At 44.3% G+C, this 23,695-nt stretch overlaps 1 protein-coding gene across 4 annotated transcripts in view; it reads left to right on the top strand.

Moving 5' to 3' along the window:
* The window catches only part of Apba1 (amyloid beta precursor protein binding family A member 1), a 198,502-nt gene that overhangs the window by 115,558 nt on the left and 59,249 nt on the right, over window positions 1-23,695 (top strand). For all 4 annotated transcript variants that reach the window (XM_055613900.1, XM_055613899.1, XM_055613896.1 and 1 more), the window contains exon 2: window positions 16,450-17,737. In XM_055613900.1, coding sequence (XP_055469875.1) covers window positions 16,520-17,737 — 1,218 coding nt within the window. In that variant the 5' untranslated portion in view covers window positions 16,450-16,519. The remainder of the gene's footprint in view (window positions 1-16,449; window positions 17,738-23,695) is intronic.

Genomic DNA, 23,695 nt, shown 5'->3' with positions numbered 1-23,695 from the left:
AAGGAAGGAAGGAAGGAAGGAAGGAAGGAAGGAAGGAAGGAAGGAAGGAAGGAAGGTTTGCCCATAGTTGCATGTGTAGAAAGAGAAAGTCTTCAGAGTTACCAAGAAATTGCCAAGAATTGAGGAAGTCACTTTGTCAGTATGTATTGCAACATAAAAATGTAACCTAATGTTGGGGCTGTACAAGGATAAGAATGCCTTTAATGCCACTAGATTGTACATTTAAATACGGTTAAAATGCTAAGTTTTATGTATGTTTTACTACAACAAAGAGTTAGCAAGATGGTTCAGCAGTAAGGTCACAGGCCAATAAGCCTGACACCAGAGTTCTATTCCCAGGACCCACATGGCAGAAGGAGAAAGCTGACTCCAACAAGCTGTCCTCTTACTTTTCTGTGTTCAATATGGCATGTTCACACACACACACACACACACACACACACACACACACGCATGTGTACACACATATACATATCTAATAAAATGTTTATTTAATCAGATGAAACTATTGGATTTCTTGTATTTACCTCAATATAATCCAAGAAGAGGCTGCAAGTGGGGAGGGGTATGGATGGACCACAACTAGCCTTCATCTTGTCTTCAACCCTCCAAATCAAAATGAGAGGAAAATAACATTATTCTCTATAGTTTTCCATGCATTTGAATTTTTCCATAATGTGTGTACTTAACCACTTAATTAAGTACTTAACCACTTAATCTCACTTTCTGGACATTCTGTCATAGAAATAACCCTACCCACACATAATGACATATGTCTATAAGAACAGTTACCAAAACACCATATAGAAAAGTGTGAGAAAGCCTAATGATCATGAATAGAGTGGTGGCCATCTCAACAACAGTTTGATGTTACTAAGCGTCCTGAATTAGGGCAATCTTGCTGGTAGTACGTTGAGGATTACCTACACCCGCCTGATCATTCGTTTTTGCATGAACAGACACCAAGAATCATGGGATACATGGGAGAAAGTAGCAGCATGTTAGTAAAAGACTAAAAGTCCAACAGAAGGGAAGACAAGCCGGGAAGCTCCAGAAAAGAGAGTTCTCATCCATATGGTCAGAGCTCCCAGAACTAATAATATCCTTAAAAGAATAAATGCAAAGCAGACGGTAGGGAACAGTGCAGCTCTTAGACAGTAAGTGAGCATAGACGTCAAACTTCAATAGAAAGGTTTGGGGGAAAACAAGATAGAAAATCCAACAGGATGTAAAAAGAGATGGCACGGGGAGCAGGGGAGCAGGCTGGAAACAGAAAATCTACGACAATTCGAGGATCTCATGTCTGACCAGAAATGTAGTCAGAACATTCTCAAAGCCAAGGAAAGGCAAGCTCTTCAGATTGCAATGGTCTTTGCTGTGCAGAAAACAGCAATTAAACCCTGGACCCATTCTCTCAAGATTTGCAGACACTGAGAACAAAAGACGCGTATTAAAATGTACCAGGGTGGGTGGGTAGGAAGGTATGTGCCAGTCTAGCCAAGACGTCTCCTCAGCTCAACAGAGGATCACCACCCACAGGCTTACAAGAGCAGACACGCGGGCAAAGCCTGCACTTTGCAGAGCTCCCCAGGTGGCATGCTTGTGACAAAGTTGTGATAAAGTGGAGCGATGACCGCAAGCCGTAAAAGGTGGGGGGCGTGTGACCCCCAACTTAGTTGTACTTAGTTGTAAGCTCAGTGATGAGCTGGATGTAAGGGTATGATCAAAGCTCCTTGAGACTTTCGTGGATTCAGAACTTCACCGAAAGTTTGACATGTGCCCTAGAAAAATGAAGAGAAAAAGAAAAGAAAATGTCCATGAAGTGGTGTGTCAAGAGACCACTAAGGGGAAACTAACTGACCAGTGGCTGTGAGCAGAACATCGACCTAGCAGATCAGAGAAAAACTCGGCTAAGATGGACACCCATCACCCACTCCACTTGACTGAGACCTCAGAGAAGTTGACATCATGGGGACAGCATGCTTTTTCTTTTGTCCAATTAGATGAAAGGTTAGTAAAAACAACCAATAGGTTCAAAATTAAAAATTATTCAACTGAGTCATGGCATGACCTGACTGTTTAGTAAACCACACTGTGGTGTGTTAGAGCAGTCAATGAAATTTAGGGGAATTCTATTTGACCTTGGTGCTAGGAAGCCACCTTTGATTGATACAGGGGTCATAGCATTGGAAAACCAAAATGTAGTGACACCAGTCTTCGTGACACACAGATATTATTTGCATAGCCGTGGTCTAGCAAGAGCTCCGCATTGCTTTCCAACATTTTGAGTCACCCTCTGCACTTAAGTGCAGAAACTTGAGTGTGACTACAGGGCACAAAACAAATGTTAGATTGACAAGTACAAAGTTAAAACTGTGATTGACAGCAGATAGGCGGTCAGACAGTAAAAATAAAGTGGAAAGGTGGGAGGATGTGTCAGTAAAAGAAACCAAAATGCTAATTAGAAAAATATTTTATAATTTCAAAGTAGCCAATAAAGTATAATTATCAAACATTAGGGGGCAGAAGGAAAAAGAAGATTTCAACTAACTGTTCATAGTGTACGGCAGGAATTCTGGAGACGGTGTCATATATATGTATATTCCATATCTATATAACATATATATTATAGATATATGAATACACATGGCAGGAATTTAGGAGATGGTGCCATATAGATAAATATAGATATGAATATGCATGGCAGAAATTTAGGAAATATAAATATTATATTTATATTTATTTATATAAATATTAGGAAATATAAATATTATACATAATGTGTGTAATATATTATACATAATACATATATTATATATTCATTTCAGGGCTATGGAGATGATACCTAGAAATAATAAAAAAACCCTAAATAAATTCAAGACAGAAGGAATATAAAAGCGTTATCTTTCTTAATACTCACACTAGTCAGCTTTTCTTTGCCATGACAAAAAAAAGCCATAAGGAAAATCAATTTAAAGAAAAAAGGTTCATTTTGACTCCTAGTTTTAGAGGTTGTAATCCACAGTCACTTGCTTCTTTTGTGTCCGAGCTGTGGGTCTGGCAGAGCATCATAGCACGGGGCATATGGTGGAGTGAGGTGGTTCACCATAGGGATAGAGAAGCAGAAGGAAGTGGGGACAAGACACACTCTTCAGAGACACGACCTCGATGACCTCCTTCCTCTGACTGGACCCTGCTTCCTAACAGCCCAGTTGGTGCTGGACCCATCCATTGTTTTTGTCTTGTTTTATTTTATTTTTTTCAGAGCTGAGGCCTGAACCCAGGGCCTTGCACTTCCTGGCAAGCACTCTACCACTTAGCTAAATCCCCAACCCAGAACCCACCCATTGTTAAGTCTCCACCTCTGAACAGGTTCTCCTTCGGACCAAGGCTTAACAGCTGGTTAACAGCCTCTGGGGACACTTCATCCCCAAACTGTAGTAATACTCGCTTTCTTTTTCAAAGCTGTGAGATAATTACTTCTTTCCTCCCTGAAATGTTCCTTGCAGTGATTTATTAGACCAATATATAATACTGTCACATTTTTATTAGCGTCTCACAGCAAAAGTTAATTTCCTAACAGTGACATGAAATCATTTCTCCTGGTTCATCAAGGATCCAGGCCTATTCCTTCTTGCAGTCCCACTGTCTCTGAGGTCCCTGCATCATCTGCATCCAGTGAACAGTTGATTTGCTTTGAATTATTAGCATATCTTTAATTCCTTGTCCTCATACCTTTTATAATCACTTAGGTCTGCCTGTTACTGGACCCATGTCCTCTTTGTGAGTCCCTTAGCACTATGGTGGGAGAGAGGAAGGAAGTTCAGAAGGAGATCTAACAACCAGCTGCTTCTTTCAAATAATCATGACTATAGACAATCTTTCTATTCCTGGGCTTCATTACCTATAAAATGAGGTTCTTGTTGCCTTGGAAACACTTTCAAGTCCATCATTCTATAATTGTATCCATAGGTGACTGGATACCGTGTTTCTGGAGAGCAAACATGAGTGACCACAGCCTAGACGGGATCCCCATGGATGTGTAACCCTTGATGCCATTTCTATCAGCCCCTCCCCCAACCCCACAATCCATCTACTGAGATATTACTCTTGAACAATGAGGCTCAAAGAAAAACAGAAGTTGGAAGCCTGACAAATGGTGAGGGGGTTCAAAGCAAAGCAAAAAGTTTACAGGGATGCAGCCCTGGCTAGGCGCCTTCCTCAGGCTCTTTACACTGAAAACAATCTGGCCATGTGTACTGCAAGCAGGATTTTCACTATGTATTTGGGTTTTAAAACAGGTTCGTTGTTCCACTATCAGAGAGTGCTTATTCATGTGAATCTGCCCACTTCCCATTCTTGCCTCTGTATCCTGAAGGGAGCTACTGGCATTGCTTTCACCTTCCTGCTGTGTGTGTGTGTGTGTGTGTGTGTGTGTGTGTGTGTGTGTGTGTGTAAGCACACGTGCACACGTGCTTATGGTACTTCTGAAGCAATACAGTAGTGCCTCCTATTCCTGGTCTCAGTTATCAAAGTCAGTCAGCCAAGGTCCTCAAACACACTGTAGTACGATAAGATTATTTGAGAGTGACCACATTTATGTGACTTTCATTACAGCATGCTGTTACAGTTGTTCTTTCTTGTTACAGGTCATTCTTGATAGCCTCGTGTTACGCCTAGTTTACATGCTGAACCTCAGGGCTCATTACCACCCAGTTTCCCACACCCAGGGAGGTTACTGAAGCCTACTTGCCAAGGATCAGAGGGAGAGGTGGCTGCGTTCACTCTGACTTTGCTTTTAGCTCGGTGGCTTGGGGAGTTCTCCGAATGTCTTTTGTGTTTGTCTGTTCTCTCCCACGGGAATCCACTATCACCCGTGTGCTTTACCTGTTCCCTCATGGTGCCGTTGTTTCCTGCCTTTTGTGAGCAAAACTGCAAATCAGTCTGTCCTTGAGTCAACTCACACACCTGTATGTATTCCTCCAAATGGTGACGTCCATAGGTGCCTTCAAGCTAAACGTCTTCCTCATCTCCTTTTATAGATGAGGAAAGGAAAGAGTGAGTGAATCAGGAGCTGGAAACAGATAGCTTGCCAGCAGTAGGATTTTTCCGAGTTGGACGCGGATAAGTGCCATAAGGCTGATGATGTTTGGTGTGTGAGCACAAGCAGGGCCAGCCACTCAGTTCACCGAGGTGCAGGCTGGATAATGAGGCTTGGCTGCAGCGGGCTGGAAAGTCACAGCGGCAGCTGTGAACTGAGTGCTACGGTGGATGATCAGACACTGCGTAAACTGTGTAAGCCACGGGATGGGAACCAGCTTGGTAGGGGGCTTCCAGAAATAGCAGGGATGTACACATGCATGCACAGAGAGAGAGAGAGAGAGAGAGAGAGAGAGAGAGAGAGAGAATTTGAGCCAAGCAGAGACAGAGAACCCTTGACCCAATCAGGTTCCTATTATCCACACCTATGCCCATCAGGCCTCAGACTCAGGACAGTGACAGAATGATGACAGAAAAGCTTCAAAGTAAGGTCGCTTTGTTTCACACACATATACATAGATGTACTTATCAGAAACAGAGATATGTTTACATACATGCTTAAGAGCAGCTTAGACTTCTGGGAAGTTTCTTTACCCTTCCTATCCCCGCTGAAGGTAGATGCCCCTGCTTCTCCAAGATTCCTCAAGGTCTCATTGCCGCTTTCGAGAATCCTTGAGCAACCTTCCTGCTGTTTTCTGCAGTGGAGCCATGAACACTGGAAGGGAAGAGCTGTGAGTTAGCTCAGATGCCCTTGAGGATTGCCTTTGAAGGTACACAGAAATAGGAAGGGAAGCTGAGAGAGGTGAAGGAAAGGGGAACATCACAGCTACTGGATGAGGGAGTGAAGGACCTGAATTTAGTGGATGGCAGTGCAGGTTGGAGGAGGCAAAGTGGAGCAGCCTTCGGGAGAGATTGATGGCTGTTGTAGAATAGTTGGTCCTGGGACACGATGACACCCAAGCTTCACTCGCTCATCTGCATTCCCAATATTCTGTGACTTAGGAGGGAAAACTCTGAGCTTTTGCCCAGTGAACAGAGTAATGACCCTTTAAACACAAAGTTATTTCCTAAGCCAACTCTTTTTTTCTTCTTTACTTTTTAGTTTAAATATTATTATTAATTGCATTTGTTCTTTGGCAACTTCAGACGTATATATAATGCATTCTGATTACTCTCACATCCAACCCTCTTTCATTTTCCTCCCACCCCAACATCTTCTCTTCATCTCTACAAGTCACTTGCCTACATTCATGACTTTGGTTTTGTTTTGTGGCCCCCTGAGTTTAACCAAGACCATCTGACCCATGTGAGCATGGGTTTGGAGCTATCTCCAGGAGCCTGGTGGGCTCCCCAGTAGGTAAGCAACTGAAGACAATGATACCACATCTCCCAGAATCCATCATCAGCCAATAGTTCAGCAGGGAGGGGTAAAGCCCCTTGAGCCCACTCCCATTCATATCTGAATAGTGGCATGGCTGGTCTCGTACAGCCCCGATGTGCATAACACAGCTGCTTTGAGCTCGTGTTTGCAGGACCTTTGTCATGCCCAGAAGATGGCATAGCCCTTCTACCTATCATCTGGCTCTTACATCATTTCTATCCCACTTGTGTGCCATTCTCTGAGCATTAGAGGAGGTAATAGAAATGTCTTATTTAGGGCTAAGCAGTCAACAGTCGCTTATTCTTAGCTGCCATGAACATTGATGAGTCTCTGCATTCACTATTCACTACTGTGCCCAACAAATGAGAAATCTTTCCAGTTAATACTGAAAGTAGCATTTATCTATGGGACATTTGGATATTTAGAGGGTAACTTAATGCTATGTCGATTTAGCTAAACAAAATTAGTAATAATTTCTCCAGTAGGGTCTATGACCTCACCAGCTATATATGTGTGTGTGTGTGTGTGTGTGTGTGTGTATGTATATATGTATATATATATATATGTATATATATTTATATATGAGAGAGAGATGAAAAATTAAGATTATATATATAAGAAAAATTAAGATATATATATAGATAAAATTTTTCTGGGTTTACATTGTCAAGAATTTTGCAGAACAAGTCTCAAATCCAACCAAAGAGTGTTTGCTTACCCCCATATAAGATCCATGCCACTGTCGCACACATGGCCTCATCTTGCATAGATGGTTGGTGTTTCACAGCTGGGTAGGACCATCTATGTGTTTTTCCCCATATCAGCCTCCAGAGCATCTTCTGGTACGATGGATGCTAGCCAGCAGGGTAGAACGTTCCCTCTCTGTTAAAGCTTGATTTCTCTATATTTTGCAAAGTTGCAGTGGTAGCTTCAGCAATAAGATTATTTCATTTAGTTCCAGCGAGAAGACAGGAAGAGCATCAAAAGCTTGTAGTGTCTTAGCGTCTCTGGAGCTTGCCTCATCAACAGTCACGTAGAGGTTTCACACACCTGGCACTGGAAATTTTCTTTAATAACCCATGGCTTCTAGAAACAGCACTGTCCCACTATGCAGACTAATTCTAATTCTTTTTAAACTTCATCTTTGAAAACATTTAAGATTTTTGAATTAGCTTACAAAGTAGTGGATTTCCTTGTAGCATTTTTTATATATAAAATTTAGTTGCCTTCCCCACCCCAATCCCCAAATCCCCCTGTCCCCATCTTCCTCCCAACTTAGATCTTTGACCCCCCCAGTATTCCTTCTTCTACTTTCATACCACATTTGTTTTATTATCCTTTCCCTTCAAGCTTCTTTTTTCCCTGCTCATGAGCATCTTTCTGGTTTCCTGCCCTCATACACAGCTTCTCCCTCATAAATACGCAAATATGAAAATCAGAAACTAGGATCTGCATATGAAAAAGAATATGAGGATAATTGTCTTTCTGAGTCTAGATTAACTCAACATCCCACTTTCTAGTTTCATCCCCTTTCCTGTAAGTGCCGTAATTTCATCTTTCCTTAAGGCTGAATAAAATTCCATTGTATGTACACAAGACACTTTCTTAATCCATTCTTCTGTTGGAGGGGATCCAGGCTAATTCCATTTCTTTGATACTGTAAACACAGCAGCAGTAAACATGGATGAGCAAATATCTCGGTGGTAGGATATAAGTTCTCTGGGTATATGCCAGGGTGTGGGTATCTGGATCATATGACAGTTAAGTTATGTTTTAAGCTTCGGGAGAAACTTCCACATTGATTTCTGAAGTGGCTGTATTAATTGACACTGACACCAGAAATGAATATGGGTTCTTCTTTCAAACAACCACATCAGCATTTGTTGTTGCTGGTTTTGTTTTTGTTTTTTTTGATGACAGCCACTCTGACCAGGTGAGATGGGGTCTCTGAGTAGTTTTAATTTTGCATTTCTATGGTGGGTAAGAGTGTCAAACACTTTATAAAGCTTTTATTGGCCATTTGTGTTTCCTCTTTTGAGAACTCTGTGTTCAGTTCATTAGCCCATTTTAATTGGGATATTTGTTTGCTTTTTTAGTTCTTTGTATATTCTAGATGTTTATGGCAAGTATCTTCTCCCAATCTGTAGGGTTTCCCCTCACTCATTTAACTGAAAAGAAGGTTTTTAAGAGTCAGGGAGATGGCTCAGTGGGTACAAGTATGAGTCACACAGGCCTGATGACTTGAATTCAACACCCAGCACCCACATAAAAGGTTCTCAGGCTAGCTAGACTGAATGCAGCCTAGTGTGTAGCTGCATAGAAACAACAAGAGTCCTGCAAGAAAAAGATGGAGGAAGAGAAAGAAGAGGAGGAGGAGAAGAGGGAAGAGGAGGAGGAGGCAAGAAAGAGAAAAAGCAGGTTTTTATTTTTCATTTTACAAAGTCCTATTTGAACATTATTGGCCTTATTTCCTGAGCAACCATAGACTCTTTTTTTTCCCGATTCAACCAGTTTTTAAATTTTTCTTTAACTTTTTATTGATGTTTTGTGAGTTTCACATCATGCATCCCAATCCTCTCCCTGTTCCTTCGTATCCACCCTCCACACTTGCAACCCCTCCAAAAGAAACTAAAACATAAAAATAAAACATAAAAAACATCTCACACTGGAAACTACAGTGTGTCACAGTGTGTCCTTTTGTCCACACAGCTTTGCTTGCAGAGCCTCAGTGCATGCAGATGTTCATTGCATGAGTCATTGGTTTGGTTTGAGGTGCCTGGTTTCTGCTACATATCAACGCTGGATCCTCACTGGGGCGTCTCTCATTATTGTGTTCTTGCCCTTCGTTTTGGAGATCCTATAGCTTTGGATCTACACAGCAAGTCTTATTCAGGAAGTCCTTCATAGATAGATAGATAGATAGATAGATAGATAGATAGATAGATAGATAATCTTGAAGTGTTTTCTTTGTCCTCTAAGGGTTTCAGGTATTATGTTAAGGTCTGTCATCCATTTGGACTTGATTTTTGTGCATGGTGGTAGGTAAAGACGTAGCTTTGTTCTTCTACATGCGGATATCCAATTTCCCAGTAATATTTATATTTGGGGCAATTTAGGCATACTCTTTTTAGTCACCACAGTCCATAGATTCGGATGGCTTTCCAGATTACCCTTGAATCATTTGGAAGGAGAGTAGTTTTCCACCTTTCCCTCTTTATGTTTCTTTCCCTATAAACTTGATGCTAACTCGACAATACAGAGAGCTGACTGCCTTGGGAAACTTTGACTCAATATGGAATTTCTGGCTCATCAAATTCAAATTTCAAGTCATCTTCATTGTTGCTACATAGCAGTTGCTTAATGGGTTTTGTTTTAGGATTGTGAGAGAGGAGCTTCCAGCATGCAGGTGTTTCTAACCAGCGAGGTTAGTCTGTGCTTCACGTATTTGAGGCCTAAGTGAAAATATTGTTTGCGTGTAATGGACAGTAGATCCTTGCTGACCCATTCCTGACCCATGAACAAAAAGAAGTCCAGAAACAAGAATTTAATTTGAGGTTTTGTAATTAGGGCCTTAGCTGCCATTCTGGTGTCTGTTTGGGAAAGGAAAACGAACAGAAAACTAGGGGGAGTAAAGAAGAGCGAGTTAACTGGCTTTCTAATGAGCCAAATAATTTGTCAAAGTAACAATAGCAGTAAATCTGAGGTGATGTGGTCTCAGAGGAAAGACTGCATTTTAATGAATTACTATTCAATTTGTCCTTAGCAGGAAACTCCCGTCTCCTTCTCCTCTCCCAGTATAACTTAATGAGCCTCTGAAAAGTCACATAGCCAAACCGATTTCCGATTTATCATCTTTATCTCTATGGTGGTGGCGATAGTGGGGTAAGGGGGAGATTTCTGCATGAAAGAAATATCAGGAAAATGTGCTGGATTAGCTGTAATGGGTAACTTAATACCTATGAACTGAGCATGACCCAGCAGATATCATAAATGCCTTAGAGATTGGGAAGGAAGTTGGGGCATACAAAAAGGAATTATAACAGGAAAAACCATATCAAGCTCCTCTAGCACTCTGTAAATTATGGATTATGTAGATATGCTTGATTTTATACCAGAGGCTTTTCACAGAAATTCAGAGAAACTTAATCAGCTTTGGTTTCCAGACAGTATCCCTTGAGTTTCTTATAAAAATTGTAAAATTTCCTCCTCTGACTTTTTGTGGTTGCCTTGGGCTTACCGCATGAATTTTATTGGAATCTGAATGATAATGGAGTGATTTGATCATTAAAGTGTGAGGGAACGAGATAGGAAGTGAGGAAATCTGAATACTGTTAGAAATTTATTCTTAACCAAAGGCTGGGCTATAATGGAGCTTTGTGGTTAAAATGACTAAATTCATTCTAGCGAGTAAGTTAATCGAAATGCTTTAGTTAGCATTGATACTGATTTCAAAGTGGGATGATAGTAACGGCCCTGATTTTGCACAAATGGCACACTAGTCCTTCCATCTAGTTATCCTCTGTACCCCTGCTTCTCCAGTGAGGAAAAAGCCTCATTATGAAAGATCGGGCCACTCACCGAAGCAATTCTTAAGACTACACTTTGGAAGGAACCTCAGAGGCTTGACCAGTCTTTAGTAATTGTGGCAGTTGTACATCGTTATCCCTTAGGAACAGATTTGCTATTTGCAGGACATTCGAAATTACCAAGAGACAAGAAAAATTAAAATTTAAAGGCTACCTATAGCCAAATCTTTTGAGCGATAGATCTGGATGATAACTGCTGGGGGGGGGGGGGACCCAGTTATAACTAACTATGACTATACAATGTTGAAAATTACTCACTGGTAGTTTCAAAACTCTTAAGTTAACTTAAAAATCGATTCCAGCATAACGGCGCCCAGAGTGCTTCAAACAAAGGCAATGCTCTCAGAACAGGTAGGTGGAGAGCCTGCCAAGGTCACCACTCTAAAAGCGATCACGCCAGCTTAAATGTTTGTTTTTTACAAAAATCAATCGCATTACTTTCTGGGCTCCGTGTAATGTAGCAGGAAGAACACAGCGGAGTGCCAGCAGATCTGTCTGCGTCCCTCTCTGCTCCTAGTGACCTTGGGCTATTTATTTAAGCTGTGTGAGCATCTGCTTCCCAATCAGCAGTTGGAGATAATAATTCCCACTGAGATGGTTGGGAGCGTTAGAAGTGGAATATACGAGGCAAAGCGTGGGGCATGTGCCTACATTGCTTAGTATGGTGACTGGTTGGTAGCCAGTGGGTTTATTTACACCTAATCAGATTTCAAGACGGACTCAAAGAGCCTTAACTGCTTGTTTTCTGCCTGTTAGTCAGTAAATTGGAATAGTAAGAATTCTGTCATGTGCCCAACACTCATATTAATATTGTTTTAATTTCTACTTCTTAAAATTCTGTATCGTCTTCAATATTAATTATGGTATGTCCAAAGACTGTACTAATAGACAGTAAGTAGCAGTTACACTGAATCTGTTATTGTTCTAAGTACCATAGTAAGAGGTATCATCCTTATGACAACCCTGTTCTGTAGGTGCTATTATTATGGCTGACTATAAGATGGGGCATTTGCTGTCAGTTATTCAAAGATAAAGCCGGTAAGTAATAAAACGGGGGCCTAGAGTTGACCTTTGGTCTTCTTAGCCTGTGCTTTTAGCCACTACAATACCAATTCCATAAAGGAAATGATGGGATAACCTTCTAGGGCCTCAACAGTTGAAGAATGCCAAGTGCCATTGGTTTCCAACACTTGCAAAACTTGTAAATAAGGTGATGATATCTAGTATGACATAAAAAACCAAATGTAATTAAATATTATAATATTATAGGGTGACAATACTCCAGTCACTTCAAATCCCATAAATCAGCTTTCAAAGCTGCCCCCCAAAAGGAGTGACCAAGGTCTTTCAACAAAGGCAAAGTGTTTGAGACCTAGAAGTAAACGTCTACCCAGCCTGGTTGCGAAAGGGTCAGGCTCCACATGCCCATGCTGGGCGAGTGTTAGAGGGCACATTCAGCTGCAGCTGTGGATGGAAGCCCAGTCCAGCTGACAGTCTACATCTAGGGTACATGACCGTCAGAGCACATCACTACCCAAACTATTGGTATCCTAGATGCAAAAGAGGGTGCTAATGTTAGGATTGAATTATGAAATAGGCCAGTGAAGGAGGGTCAAATGGCTTCTGCTGAGATAAGAGGAGAAATGTGGAGGCTGAGACTCAGGCAGAAGAGATTGAAATACCCCAGTGAATGAAAAGGCGGGTGGCCTCTGCTCTGGTAAAAGGAACGAGGTGGCAGCTGTGACCCTGGAGGGGTTCTTAGGCTCATCAGGCTCCCTGTGTGACTTTCCCGTGTCAATTCATTGAATGTACATAACATCTGGACAGGCCATGTCACGGGACCAGGAAGACAATGTGGAGCCTGGTGCAGGACTTGTCATTAGAATGTCACCTTCATGGTTTTGACTACAGCTGTACTATTTAGAATATTATCTCTGCTATCAAGTGAACTAGATACTGTGACTAATTTTGCCATATATACATATGGTACACAGGTCAGTGCTCCTGTGACGCATTTGTGTCTATTGTCTGTATTTGAGTCCTTGTAAAGGAAACAGGTACAGTGACCTTGTACAGTATTTGGACATTTGTTTTGTATTTTCCCACAATCCACTGGAGAGCTCTTAGCCAGGTGTACCGCAGAACCAACACTTGCATTTTCTCTTCTGTTTATTCACCTGTGTCAACACTTCAGTGATGATTCATTCTTATTTTGGGGAAACTTTCTTACATTCTGGCCACAATTTTTTTTCAGAAGAGAATGATTCTGATCTGGTACTCTTTCAACTAAGGGGCAATAGGTCTGGCCTGGTAAACCATCACTGTTTTCTAGTGAGAATCAGTGGGGCCGGGGGCACCAAGGTCTTGTGGGGATGTGAAACTCTGCTCAAAGGTGGGTGTGGCAGCTCCAGCACAGCTTCTGTTTCCACAAAATGTTGGAATGGAACTGCTGTGACTCTGGTAAGGAGATGAGTGGAGTAGAATGAATGTTGATATTAAAAAGTTGATAAGGCATCCCTCTCTTCCTTGGGCTGTTACATTTAAGAATGCTTCCTGCCCATTTGTGTGTATTTGACATAAGAATACAATGAGACATTGGAAGAAGGAGAAAACAGGGAACAGGACAGGAGCCTACCACTGAGGGCCTCTGAAAGACTCTACCTAGCAGTGTATCAAGCAGAGGCTGAGACTCATAACTAAACTTTGGGCAGAGTGCAGGGAATCTTATGAAAGAAGGGGGAGATAGTAAGACCTAGAGAGGACAGGAGCTCCACAAGGAGAGCAACAGAAACAAAGTAGCTTGGCACAGGGGTCTTCTCTGAGACTGATACTCCAACCAAGAACCACTGCACAGATATAGCTCATGGCAGCTCAGTATCCAAGAGGGTTCCCTAGTAATGGTAACAGGAACTGTCTCTGACATGAACTGATTGATCTGCTCTTTGACCACTTTCTCCTGAGGGGGGAGCAGCCTTACCAGGCCACAGAGGAGGACAATGCAGCCAGTCCTTATGAGACCTGATAAGCTAGAGTCAGATGGAAGGGGAGGAGGACCTTCCATATCAGTGGACTTGGAGAGAGACATGGGAGGAGAAGAGGGAGGGAGGGTGAGATGGGCAGGGAATGAGGGAGGGGTCTACAGCTGGGATACAAAGGGAATAAACTGTAATTAATATTTAAAAAATAAAGATTTAATTAGAAAAATACAATGAGAGAAATCCAAACATACAGTTGAACCTATGTCCTAGCTTGCCCTCTGTTGCTATGATAAACCACTCTGGCCAAAACCAAAATTTGAGGAGGAAAGGGTTTATTTTCTCTTACAGCTCCCAGTCCATCACTGAGGGAAGCCAAGGCAGGTACACATGGCAAGAGACTAAAGCAGAAGCCACAGAGGAATCCTGTTTACTGGCTCACTCAGCTACCTTCATTATACAGCTCAGGTCCACCTGCTTAGGAATGGCATGTCCCACCATTTGTTCTCTGTATTGTCAATAAAACAACCAGTCAGTGCTGAGCAATGGAGAGAATAAGGTGGGTCATCCTGGTTTGGAGGGGAGGAGAAGGCAGTAAGTGTGTGCGTGGGGGCGGGGAAAGTAGGAGAGGAGAGGACTTGGAACCATGATGAGAGATGAACCCGACCTAAGACAGGACTAAAAACAAGTATAATGTGGGAAATTTGAATGGTAGGAAACTATGTGGGTTTGGAGGTTTAGGATGGAGTTTCTATTGCCCATCATTGTGCTCTAGGTTAATTAAATAAATCCTAGTCTCTGTGTGGTGATTTGGGTATACAGCTTGTTTAAGAATAACTGCTGCTTAACTAAAAGATAAATCAATAATAAATATTAACAATCAACAACAACAAAAAAAAAAGGAATGGTCTGTCCATAGTGGGCTGGGCTGTCGGGCATCAATTAGCAATCGCAATCAAGAAAAGCCCTCACAGACAAGGCATCAGGCCAATCTGACCCAGGCAGTTCCTCAGTTGAGGTTCTGTCTTCCCTGTGACTGGATTGTGTGAAGTTGACAGGTGAAGCTAATTATGGCCGCTCATTTACCACAGGTTTCTATAAACCCAATGAGTCTTGGCCTGGTTTCTGTTCATCATACTCTGCTTCTGTTTCTATATACACTGGGTACAGGTTGTGCTTAAAAGTGTGTGGGGTGTATGTTTTGCACATATGGGCTGTGCCAGCACACACTCACTTGAAGGCCAGAGGGAGGTGCTAGGCATCTTCTTGATCATTCTCTTCAATACTGCTTCACAGAGTCTCTATTTGAAGCTGATCATTTTGGCTAGGGTTGCCAGCTGGCAAGCTCCCAGGATCCACCTGTTTCCCTCCCTGCCCCCTCACCCCCAGTGTTGGAGTTACAGGCATCCACAGCCGTGTCTGTTTTTTTTGTTTGTTTGTTTGTTTTGTTTTGTTTTACGTGCTGGATATTTGAACTTGGGTCCTCTTACTTTCACAGCAATTGCTATCACCCACTGTAGCCATCTCCCCAGTTCTTTAAAAGGTACTTTTGTGGTGAGAACTTAAAAAGAGTTGGCATCGATCTTTCTCTGTGACTGCAAGTTTCCCCACAGACAGGTGGAAAGCTCCCCTCCTTATACTTTCTGAAAATTAGCCATGTACCCTGGGCATTCACAGAATTAGAGAATTTTAGAGCCAGGGCATATGGGGAAAGTACTGGAAATTGCCTACTTCATGTATTTGTCAGAAGTCCAGTTCCTAAGGGGAAAGTGTTTCTGTGTGAAGTGAGTTAGAGAAACCCTGCCTTTTTATAAACTTCCTCCCCTTGGATATTCAAAATGCAAAGTTAACTGTCACTCGGCTGGCCCCAAGGTTATTTAGTTGGTCCCAAGGTCATTTAGCTAGGGATTTCATTTTTCTTCCATGTGTGATCCTGCGTGTAAGAAAAGAACCTCGTGTCTTTGTGAAAGTCTAGAAAGCTAAACCCTTGTTGGAGGTAAAAGAAACAGGCACTTCTTGGCGGTTACCAGCCTTCCCAGGAAGGCTACAACCTAACAGTGAAATTTATTAAACGAATTGCTTCTAAAGTATGTAGGATCCTAGCCTAGAGATATTTATCTTCGAGCAAACAGGGAAATATGCCAATCAGGCCGTCCAATTGAGCATTACTGTATGCACAGACCGTCAGAAAATGCAACCTGAATAGCATGCTAAGAACAAAGTGCCGGCGAAGCTCTCAGCCCGGGGGCTCGGGAGGGAGAATGGAATGCACAATTACACAAGTAAATATGTAATTACAAATTACGATACTTGCGTGAAGACAAGAGTACTGTCAGATTAAGCTTAAATTTGCAATCACGTCTTAATTGTCCCAGCTTCAGAAGGGATCAATAGCAGGTGTTTTCATGTCTGTCTCGATGCCCAGCTTCGTTACGTTTTGAACCACCCTGTCCTTGTTTTCTTTTAGGCCCCGTGGAGCAAAATGAAAGCGCAGTGAGCCTGAAGCCTCTCCCCAGCCATCCCCCCCAACGCCCACCATGAACCACTTGGAGGGCTCCGCGGAGGTGGAGGTGCCCGACGAGGCGCCAGGAGGGGAGGTGAACGAGTCGGTGGAGGCCGACCTGGAGCACCCCGAGGTGGAGGAGGAGCAGCAGCAGCAGCCACCCCCGCAGCAGCAGCAGCCCGTAGGCCGCCGCCACGGTGCGGCCGAGGACCCCCGCGCGCAGCAGCAGCAGCAGGAGGAGGAGGAGCGCGGGGAGTGCCTGGCGCGCTCGGCCAGCACGGAGAGCGGCTTCCACAACCACACGGACACGGCCGAGGGCGACGTGCTCGCCGCGGCCCGCGACGGCTACGAGGCGGAGCGCGCGCAGGACGCCGAGGATGAGAGCGCCTACGCCGTGCAGTACCGGCCCGAGGCCGAGGAGTACACGGAGCAGGCGGAGGCCGAGCACGCCGAGGCCGCGCACCGGCCCCGCGCGCTGCCCAACCACCTGCACTTCCACTCGCTGGAGCACGAGGAGGCCATGAACGCGGCCTACTCGGGCTACGTCTACACGCACCGGCTCTTCCACCGCGGCGAGGACGAGCCCTACGCCGAGCCCTACGCCGACTATGGCGGCCTCCAGGAGCACGTGTACGAGGAGATCGGGGACGCGCCCGAGCTGGAGGGGCGCGACGGCCTGCGGCTGTACGAGCAGGAGCGCGACGAGGCGGCCGCCTACCGCCAGGAGGCCCTGGGCGCGCGGCTGCACCACTACGACGAGCGCTCCGACGGCGAGTCCGACAGCCCCGAGAAGGAGGCGGAGTTCGCGCCCTACCCGCGCATGGACAGTTATGAGCAGGAGGAGGACATCGACCAGATCGTGGCCGAGGTCAAGCAGAGCATGAGTTCGCAGAGTCTCGACAAGGCGGCCGAAGACATGCCAGAGGCGGAGCAGGACCTGGAGCGCGCCCCGACCCCGGGAGGGGGACAACACCCCGACAGCCCCGGACTGCCAGCACCCACAGGGCAGCAGAGGGTTGTGGGACCCCCAAGCGGCGGCGGAGGCGGCGAGGCCGGGCAGCGGTACAGCAAGGAGAAGAGAGATGCCATCTCACTGGCCATCAAGGACATCAAGGAGGCCATCGAGGAAGTGAAAACCAGGACCATCCGTTCGCCTTACACCCCCGACGAGCCCAAAGAGCCCATCTGGGTCATGCGCCAGGACATTAGCCCCACGAGGGACTGTGACGACCAAAGGCCGGTGGACGGAGATGTAAGTAGGTGTGGGTTCAGGCTAGCTGGACTTGTAGGGCCTGGGGAGGAGAAAAGATTGGAGCTCTGTGGCCTTGCCAGTCTTTGGGGAATTACTTTACAGGACAAATGGTCTATGGGGACGTTATGCACCAACCCATGGTGGTTTCATTCAGTGTGTCACCAGCAAGAGAGTGTTGAGAGTGGACCCCACTTATCAGACCCATAGGGCATCCCCATGCTTTCCAAATTGTACCCAGAGGTCTCGTTGAGAGTTACATTCTTGGGCGCGCGCCCGCTCCCACATGCCTCTCTTTGTGCTCATCGAGAAAAATCTGAGCCGGGGTCCCAGAATTCGTATCAAGTCTGCATTGAGTAAGAAGAGACTTGGGGCGGATGCTAGCAAATCGGCAGCTTGTAAGTACAAGATCTGCAAGGGCTCCTTGGAGGAAGGAGTAATCAGTGTGAAAAGGGTCAGGCGTGTGGAAACTGGATGGGATGGCGGCTTGGTACAGGCAGTTTTAGTTGGTGACCAGCCTGTTCTCAGGTGTTTATGGACACCTGGGGAAAGAGTAACTCCACCAACGTCGATCTGTTGGTATGTTTTGTTGTTGTTATTGTTCGTTTTGTTTTGTTTTTCGGATTAATCGCCATTCACACTTAAAAGACAAAGAATGTCAACCAACGCGGAGGGCCAGTGGCAAGCCGTGTCTCCAATAAACAGGGCATCTACCAGTCTTGGTAGGACAGAGGAAGGGGCTTCTTTGTAGTAGACTGTTCCATGGAACATCAAGAGTGGTTCTAAGATTTCTTAGTGGTTTTTGTTTTCTAGGATGGCAGGGGCCAAAATTTTCCCACCCAACAGTGCCCGTGTTATACCGTTGACCCCGAGGTACGGTTAGAGAACCATTGTCATAAAGCCGTATCTTAAAGATTTGGATGGTCACTGTTGGAAATCCCCCTGTCCTGCCAGGTGTTCTGCAGTGCCCCCGCCCCACTCCCAACACACACACACACACACACACACACACACACACACACACAGCGACTCCCTGTAACACTCCATAAGCTTTTGTCCTTGTCACAGAGGTGTGTTTTCCACTTAACACCAGACCTGCTTCACCGTGAAGAGCTACACACAAAGCTCTTGCTGCCTCTGATGACAACTTATTTGCCATTTTTAAAATACCTAAGACATGTGAGACCCTGTCAGGCTCAGGTGTCACAGTCTATTGAAAATGAAAAGTTAGGAGACTAACTTCTGCCCCTCTGCCCTGCTGTAAAATGCTTTTTGCTCTAACTCTCCCTTTTCTGTACTTTTCAGTACTTTTCTAAGCGTTTTCACGGCTTCAAGTTGGAGAAGGGTCAAGAGGTTAGATTCAGTTTCATTTGATATGGTCTGGGTGATGGCCTCCCCCATCAGCCATCCTCAGCTACATCAGCTCCTTGAAATGATCTGCTATCTGCTTGGTCTGAACAAGCATCCTTCTGAGCCCCGGGGACAGTGGTACGGACAGGAGAGTTTTAGTTTCTTTGAACCAGAAGGACACTTTAAGCCTTTGGTGTTATGCTTTATTCCAAACAAAATTCATTATAAAATACTGAATAATACTTAGGACCCTGTGCCATCACAAATTCATATTGATGTTAGGGTATCCATGAGTGGGGGTTACCGGAGTAAGAATACTTAAAAGAAAGCAAAGCCACAACCTGTGCCGAAAAATATGCCCCCATCATGCTTAAGCCATTTGGACCTGTGGGCCGTATTTCATCTGCCATGCTATATTTACAGGAAAGACCTTCATTTGCTCCCCCTTCGATGCTATTATTCTACCTCACCTCAGCATCAAAAAAGTATTTACTGAAATCTCACTCCACGCATGCTGTCATAGAAGATGGAAAGGTGCCGTTAAAACTACTGTAGACGTCTTGTTAAAAATGCAGATTACTCCCCTCTCTCCTAAAGCCCAGTGCCTGAGGCAGAGCCTACTGCTCTGTTTTTTTTGTTTCATAAATTCTCCCCGAGTCCTCAATTGTATAAGAGATTGAGACCCACCAATTCAAAGAGGGGGGCCCGTTTAGGGGCTGTGGACTTGAGGCTGTCTTCGGTAAAGAACTGTACCACTCTGATTATGGTCTTCAGGAGCAGAGGGCTCACAAATTCTTATTCCAAAGGCTCTGGGGTGTCTAAAAAAAATGGCAAAACCAGAAAGAGCAAAGGAACAGGTGGAAGCTGGAGACAGCCATGCTACCGACTGTTGGAGGTCATTGCTCTCAGTTAAGCTTGTTTCTGACATGCTGGCCTGTTCCCCTCTGAACCCCAACACGTTGCATGTAGAGCAAATAGGCATTTGTTTGCTGGTGCAGCAGACAGAATGAGAAGAGAGGATCAGTTATCCATGAGAACGTGTTCACCTTGTTGAAATGACTGATGCTCAGCACCGAGTGCAAACAATTACCTTCTGAAAATCTGAAGTGTGTGCTGTTGGTCTAGTAAGGACCTTCTATCCTCTAGTCATGTTTGAGAACTTCCAACACTATCCTTGAAAAATACTCATAGTGACTGATGGGTTCTGAAAAGTTCCCTGTTCACTGACCTCTCTCCAAGCAGCACAGTCATTCAGGGACAACCATTTTGACATCAGCCAACACAGTGCATGCTGGGAGATATGAGCTGTTCTGAATGGTGCTGCAGACTAATTGCTGCTCACTTCTGCTCTCTTCTAAAACTTCATTAAAATGATAGTAAGGAAATAAAAGGCAGGAAAGAAACAGCAGAAGCTGAGGATAATAAACTGTTGCTGAATTCTTTGGTAACACTGGACACTGGGCCATATTTCCAGTCTTCTTTGAGAGGCTTGCCTTTCCTCATTCCTGTAAACTCCAAGGAGGCAAGGCCTTGAAAGTGCATTACATCTAGGCAGGAGCAGCAGAAACCATTCTTCTTCCTCTAATTGCAGCAAACCCAGAAGGCACGTGTTAAGAGTGGTGTAACCCTGAGCACAGTAAGGATTGGCCTCCCCAGAGTGAGCAGGATTCCCTGGTGACGCCTATGAGATATTGAGGCAACTTGAGATGAGACAGGAGTTTGGGGGTGAATTGTTCACACTGCACAGCCTGGTTAGTGCTGAATAATTCACCAGAGAGGTTTCGCCTTCCTCCTTTCTACCAAGATTTCTGAGGATTTGAACTTAAACACCTCAGAAAGGCTCAGGAACTTGAAACCTCAATGCTTCAGGTAACAGGAATGTGAGGACGGTTGATAAAGGTCGGTCGGTCAACAGGCAGTCACAGGAGACATTCGACCTCTGGGTACCTCTAGTTTGTGCAGCCAACTGGTTTTGGTTTTTTTTTTTTTTTTCATGTAGATGTGGGGCTTCTGTAAGTAAGGGAAGGGTGAGGGGGCTCCCTAAACAAACACAAACCAAGAAAAAGAGGTGGGAGGGGCTCCACCACAGGAAATATAAGAAGGGAACCCCTTCAGGTGCATGAAGAAGAGCACTGGGATGGCACCTATGCAGAAAGCCAAGGAAGCAGAGAATCCAGAGCTTCTCAGACTCTGCTTAGGAGGCACCCAGAAAGAATAAAGCAGAGAGGCTCTAATGAGCCTGGGCTTGGAGCATGGGCTTGAGTTGGTGATGGTTTAGCATCTATTATAGACCAACCCCTGGAACACTAAGCAAATCGAAAGTAATTCTAACAATTCTAGCCTTGTTCAGTTATTGGCCTTTCTGAAAATAGTTACACAAGCCAGAAATGCAGTGCTGCATGCATGTGGCTAGGCTGCAAGACCAGAGGTGTAGCCTTCAGATGCAAATGCTGAACATTGATGAACTAGAAATGTGTGGTAGAAAGGACGTAGACTTTAGCCTAAATCTGAAAATAAAGGTGAAGCAATACAAACACATTACCCCTCTGGGCATAAAAGTAAATATGAAAGAAAGTTTCAGAAGAATTGAAAATGGGGTCATGAAGTGAGGAGCAGGTGTAAAAAGAATTTGAGTTTTGCCCTAAGCTCTGTAGTATTTGACTTTGAAAACTATATTTGTGGATTTATGCAGAGATGGTTCACTGAACAAAGAGATTATCTCATTGCCCTGTCTTCTTGAACATAAATAGAGAAGGGCAAATGCTTCTGTGTGTTTTGTGTTCAATTTATAGGACAGAAAGGACTTCCTTGCTGGCTGTTCACCTATGGCAAGATGAGTTTTATGCAGTGTTTGCATTAAGCATGAGACTTCTATTTGTCTGGCATTACAAACATAAGAATATGGAACTGCAGCAATTAGGTCAGGAGGAGGGCTCTGCTAACTATAGAATACTACTGGACAATAGAAAACCCCAAGTGCTCAGAAGCCACAGGCTTGCAAGTGTGTTTAGAGTCTGGAAGCCTCTCAACATTGGTGGGGAAGAAAATGGTAAGGATTCTAACTACGGTGGAATGATGCCTGCCCAGGTCAAGTGCAGTGTATTGATTTCTCCGGAGATGTAACTAATTATGTAAGTTCACAGCCATCGCTTTAAGGATGAAATGTTTCTGAGAGCTGCCTTTTATCAGGGTGAAGGCACCGCAGTTGCGGCATTTCCCAGCCCATCTTGCACCTTCACATCCACAGTAAAGTGTCATATCCCAGCAGGGAGTGGGGCTCCATGTAGCAAATCTCAGTTGTCAATAGCAACAGCAAAAAAAGGAGTCATTTTCCTGTGAACCATAAGGACCTGATGTGACCAGGGTAATTTTCTTTAAAGATGTAATAGTCTTAACTGTTACATCTTCAGAATGAAAAGACTTGACCTTAAACTCCCATTTGGAGAGCAAATGATTCATTTCAACCATGAAAAGAGCAGAAGGGGATGGAGAATGTTTGCTTTCTTTGTTCGCTTCTCCCAGACGCAAAGTGTTACCTTCAATTATCTTGCCGCATCTCTAGAATTGCACCTGTCTGTTCAATGCTGGGCAAACCCTGGTACCTGAAAGCTGTCTGCCTATTGGCATTAAACCATTGCCATGTCAGAATCACTGGGGCAGAATCTGGCTGATGATGGCCTACCACATGTCAAGTATCCCAGCCACTGCATGCTCCGTGGCATTAAAAAAAATGTTATAGGCATGTGTGTGTGCATGGGTAAGGGTGTGTTTAACCCACAGACTTCACCTTCTCTTCAACCAACCCCACTTCCAAGGGTAATTTTTCTGTTTATATGTGAAACCATGGGAGAAGCAACAGGGAAACAAATGGCCAATTTCAGCTGAGAAAATGTTGCCCCTAGAGTTAGCACACAGGGTCACGATTCAGGAATGTGACAGGTTCACTTAGGAAGTAGGTCTCAAGAAACTGCCCAGGGTTCTTCAGAATGTGTGTGTCATCCTCTTCAAAGTTGCACCTTCAGTATTACTTGTGGTAGGTGGGCTGGGGAGAAAGGGCAGGGACAGGGAGAAGAGCAACTGTGGATGTGCCTGCTTAAATCCCTGGGCCATGCAGCCTGCAAAATCATGAAGCGTGAATTGTCTATAAATGGGACATTATTAAATTGAAATTTATCCTTATTATAAGCATAGTTGGCAAAATACTCCTAACACAAAAGGAGTTTCTCAGCAATCATAAGAGGGCTTTGCAGTTGTGGAGTCCTGTCTGGAAATGAGATATAAGGATCAAGGGTATGGTGTGTTGGCTCCTTCCAGAAATTAGGACTCACTGCCTAGGATGGGCCATTGGCAAGCTGAATTAGTGTACTTGGCCTCAGTGTTTCTCCCTCTTGTCTACACTGGGGTTTCCATCTGCTTTCTCCCAGCATGCAAATTCTCACCACTCCACTTGTCCTGGTCCCTCCCTTCAGTGACCCTGGTTCCTGGCATCTGTGTTAAGCTGTAACCCACCATTCTTTTCTAATCCAGGACAGCTCTAGTTAAGTCAGACTAGCCTACCCATCAGTGAAAATGGAACATGCACCACCCACTTCAGGGAACAATTATTTTATA

This window comes from Psammomys obesus, unplaced genomic scaffold (assembly GCF_907164565.1).
Source record: "Psammomys obesus unplaced genomic scaffold, mPsaObe1.curated_primary_1811, whole genome shotgun sequence".
NCBI lineage: Eukaryota > Metazoa > Chordata > Mammalia > Rodentia > Muridae > Psammomys > Psammomys obesus.
This window is presented reverse-complemented; position numbering and strand designations above follow the sequence as displayed.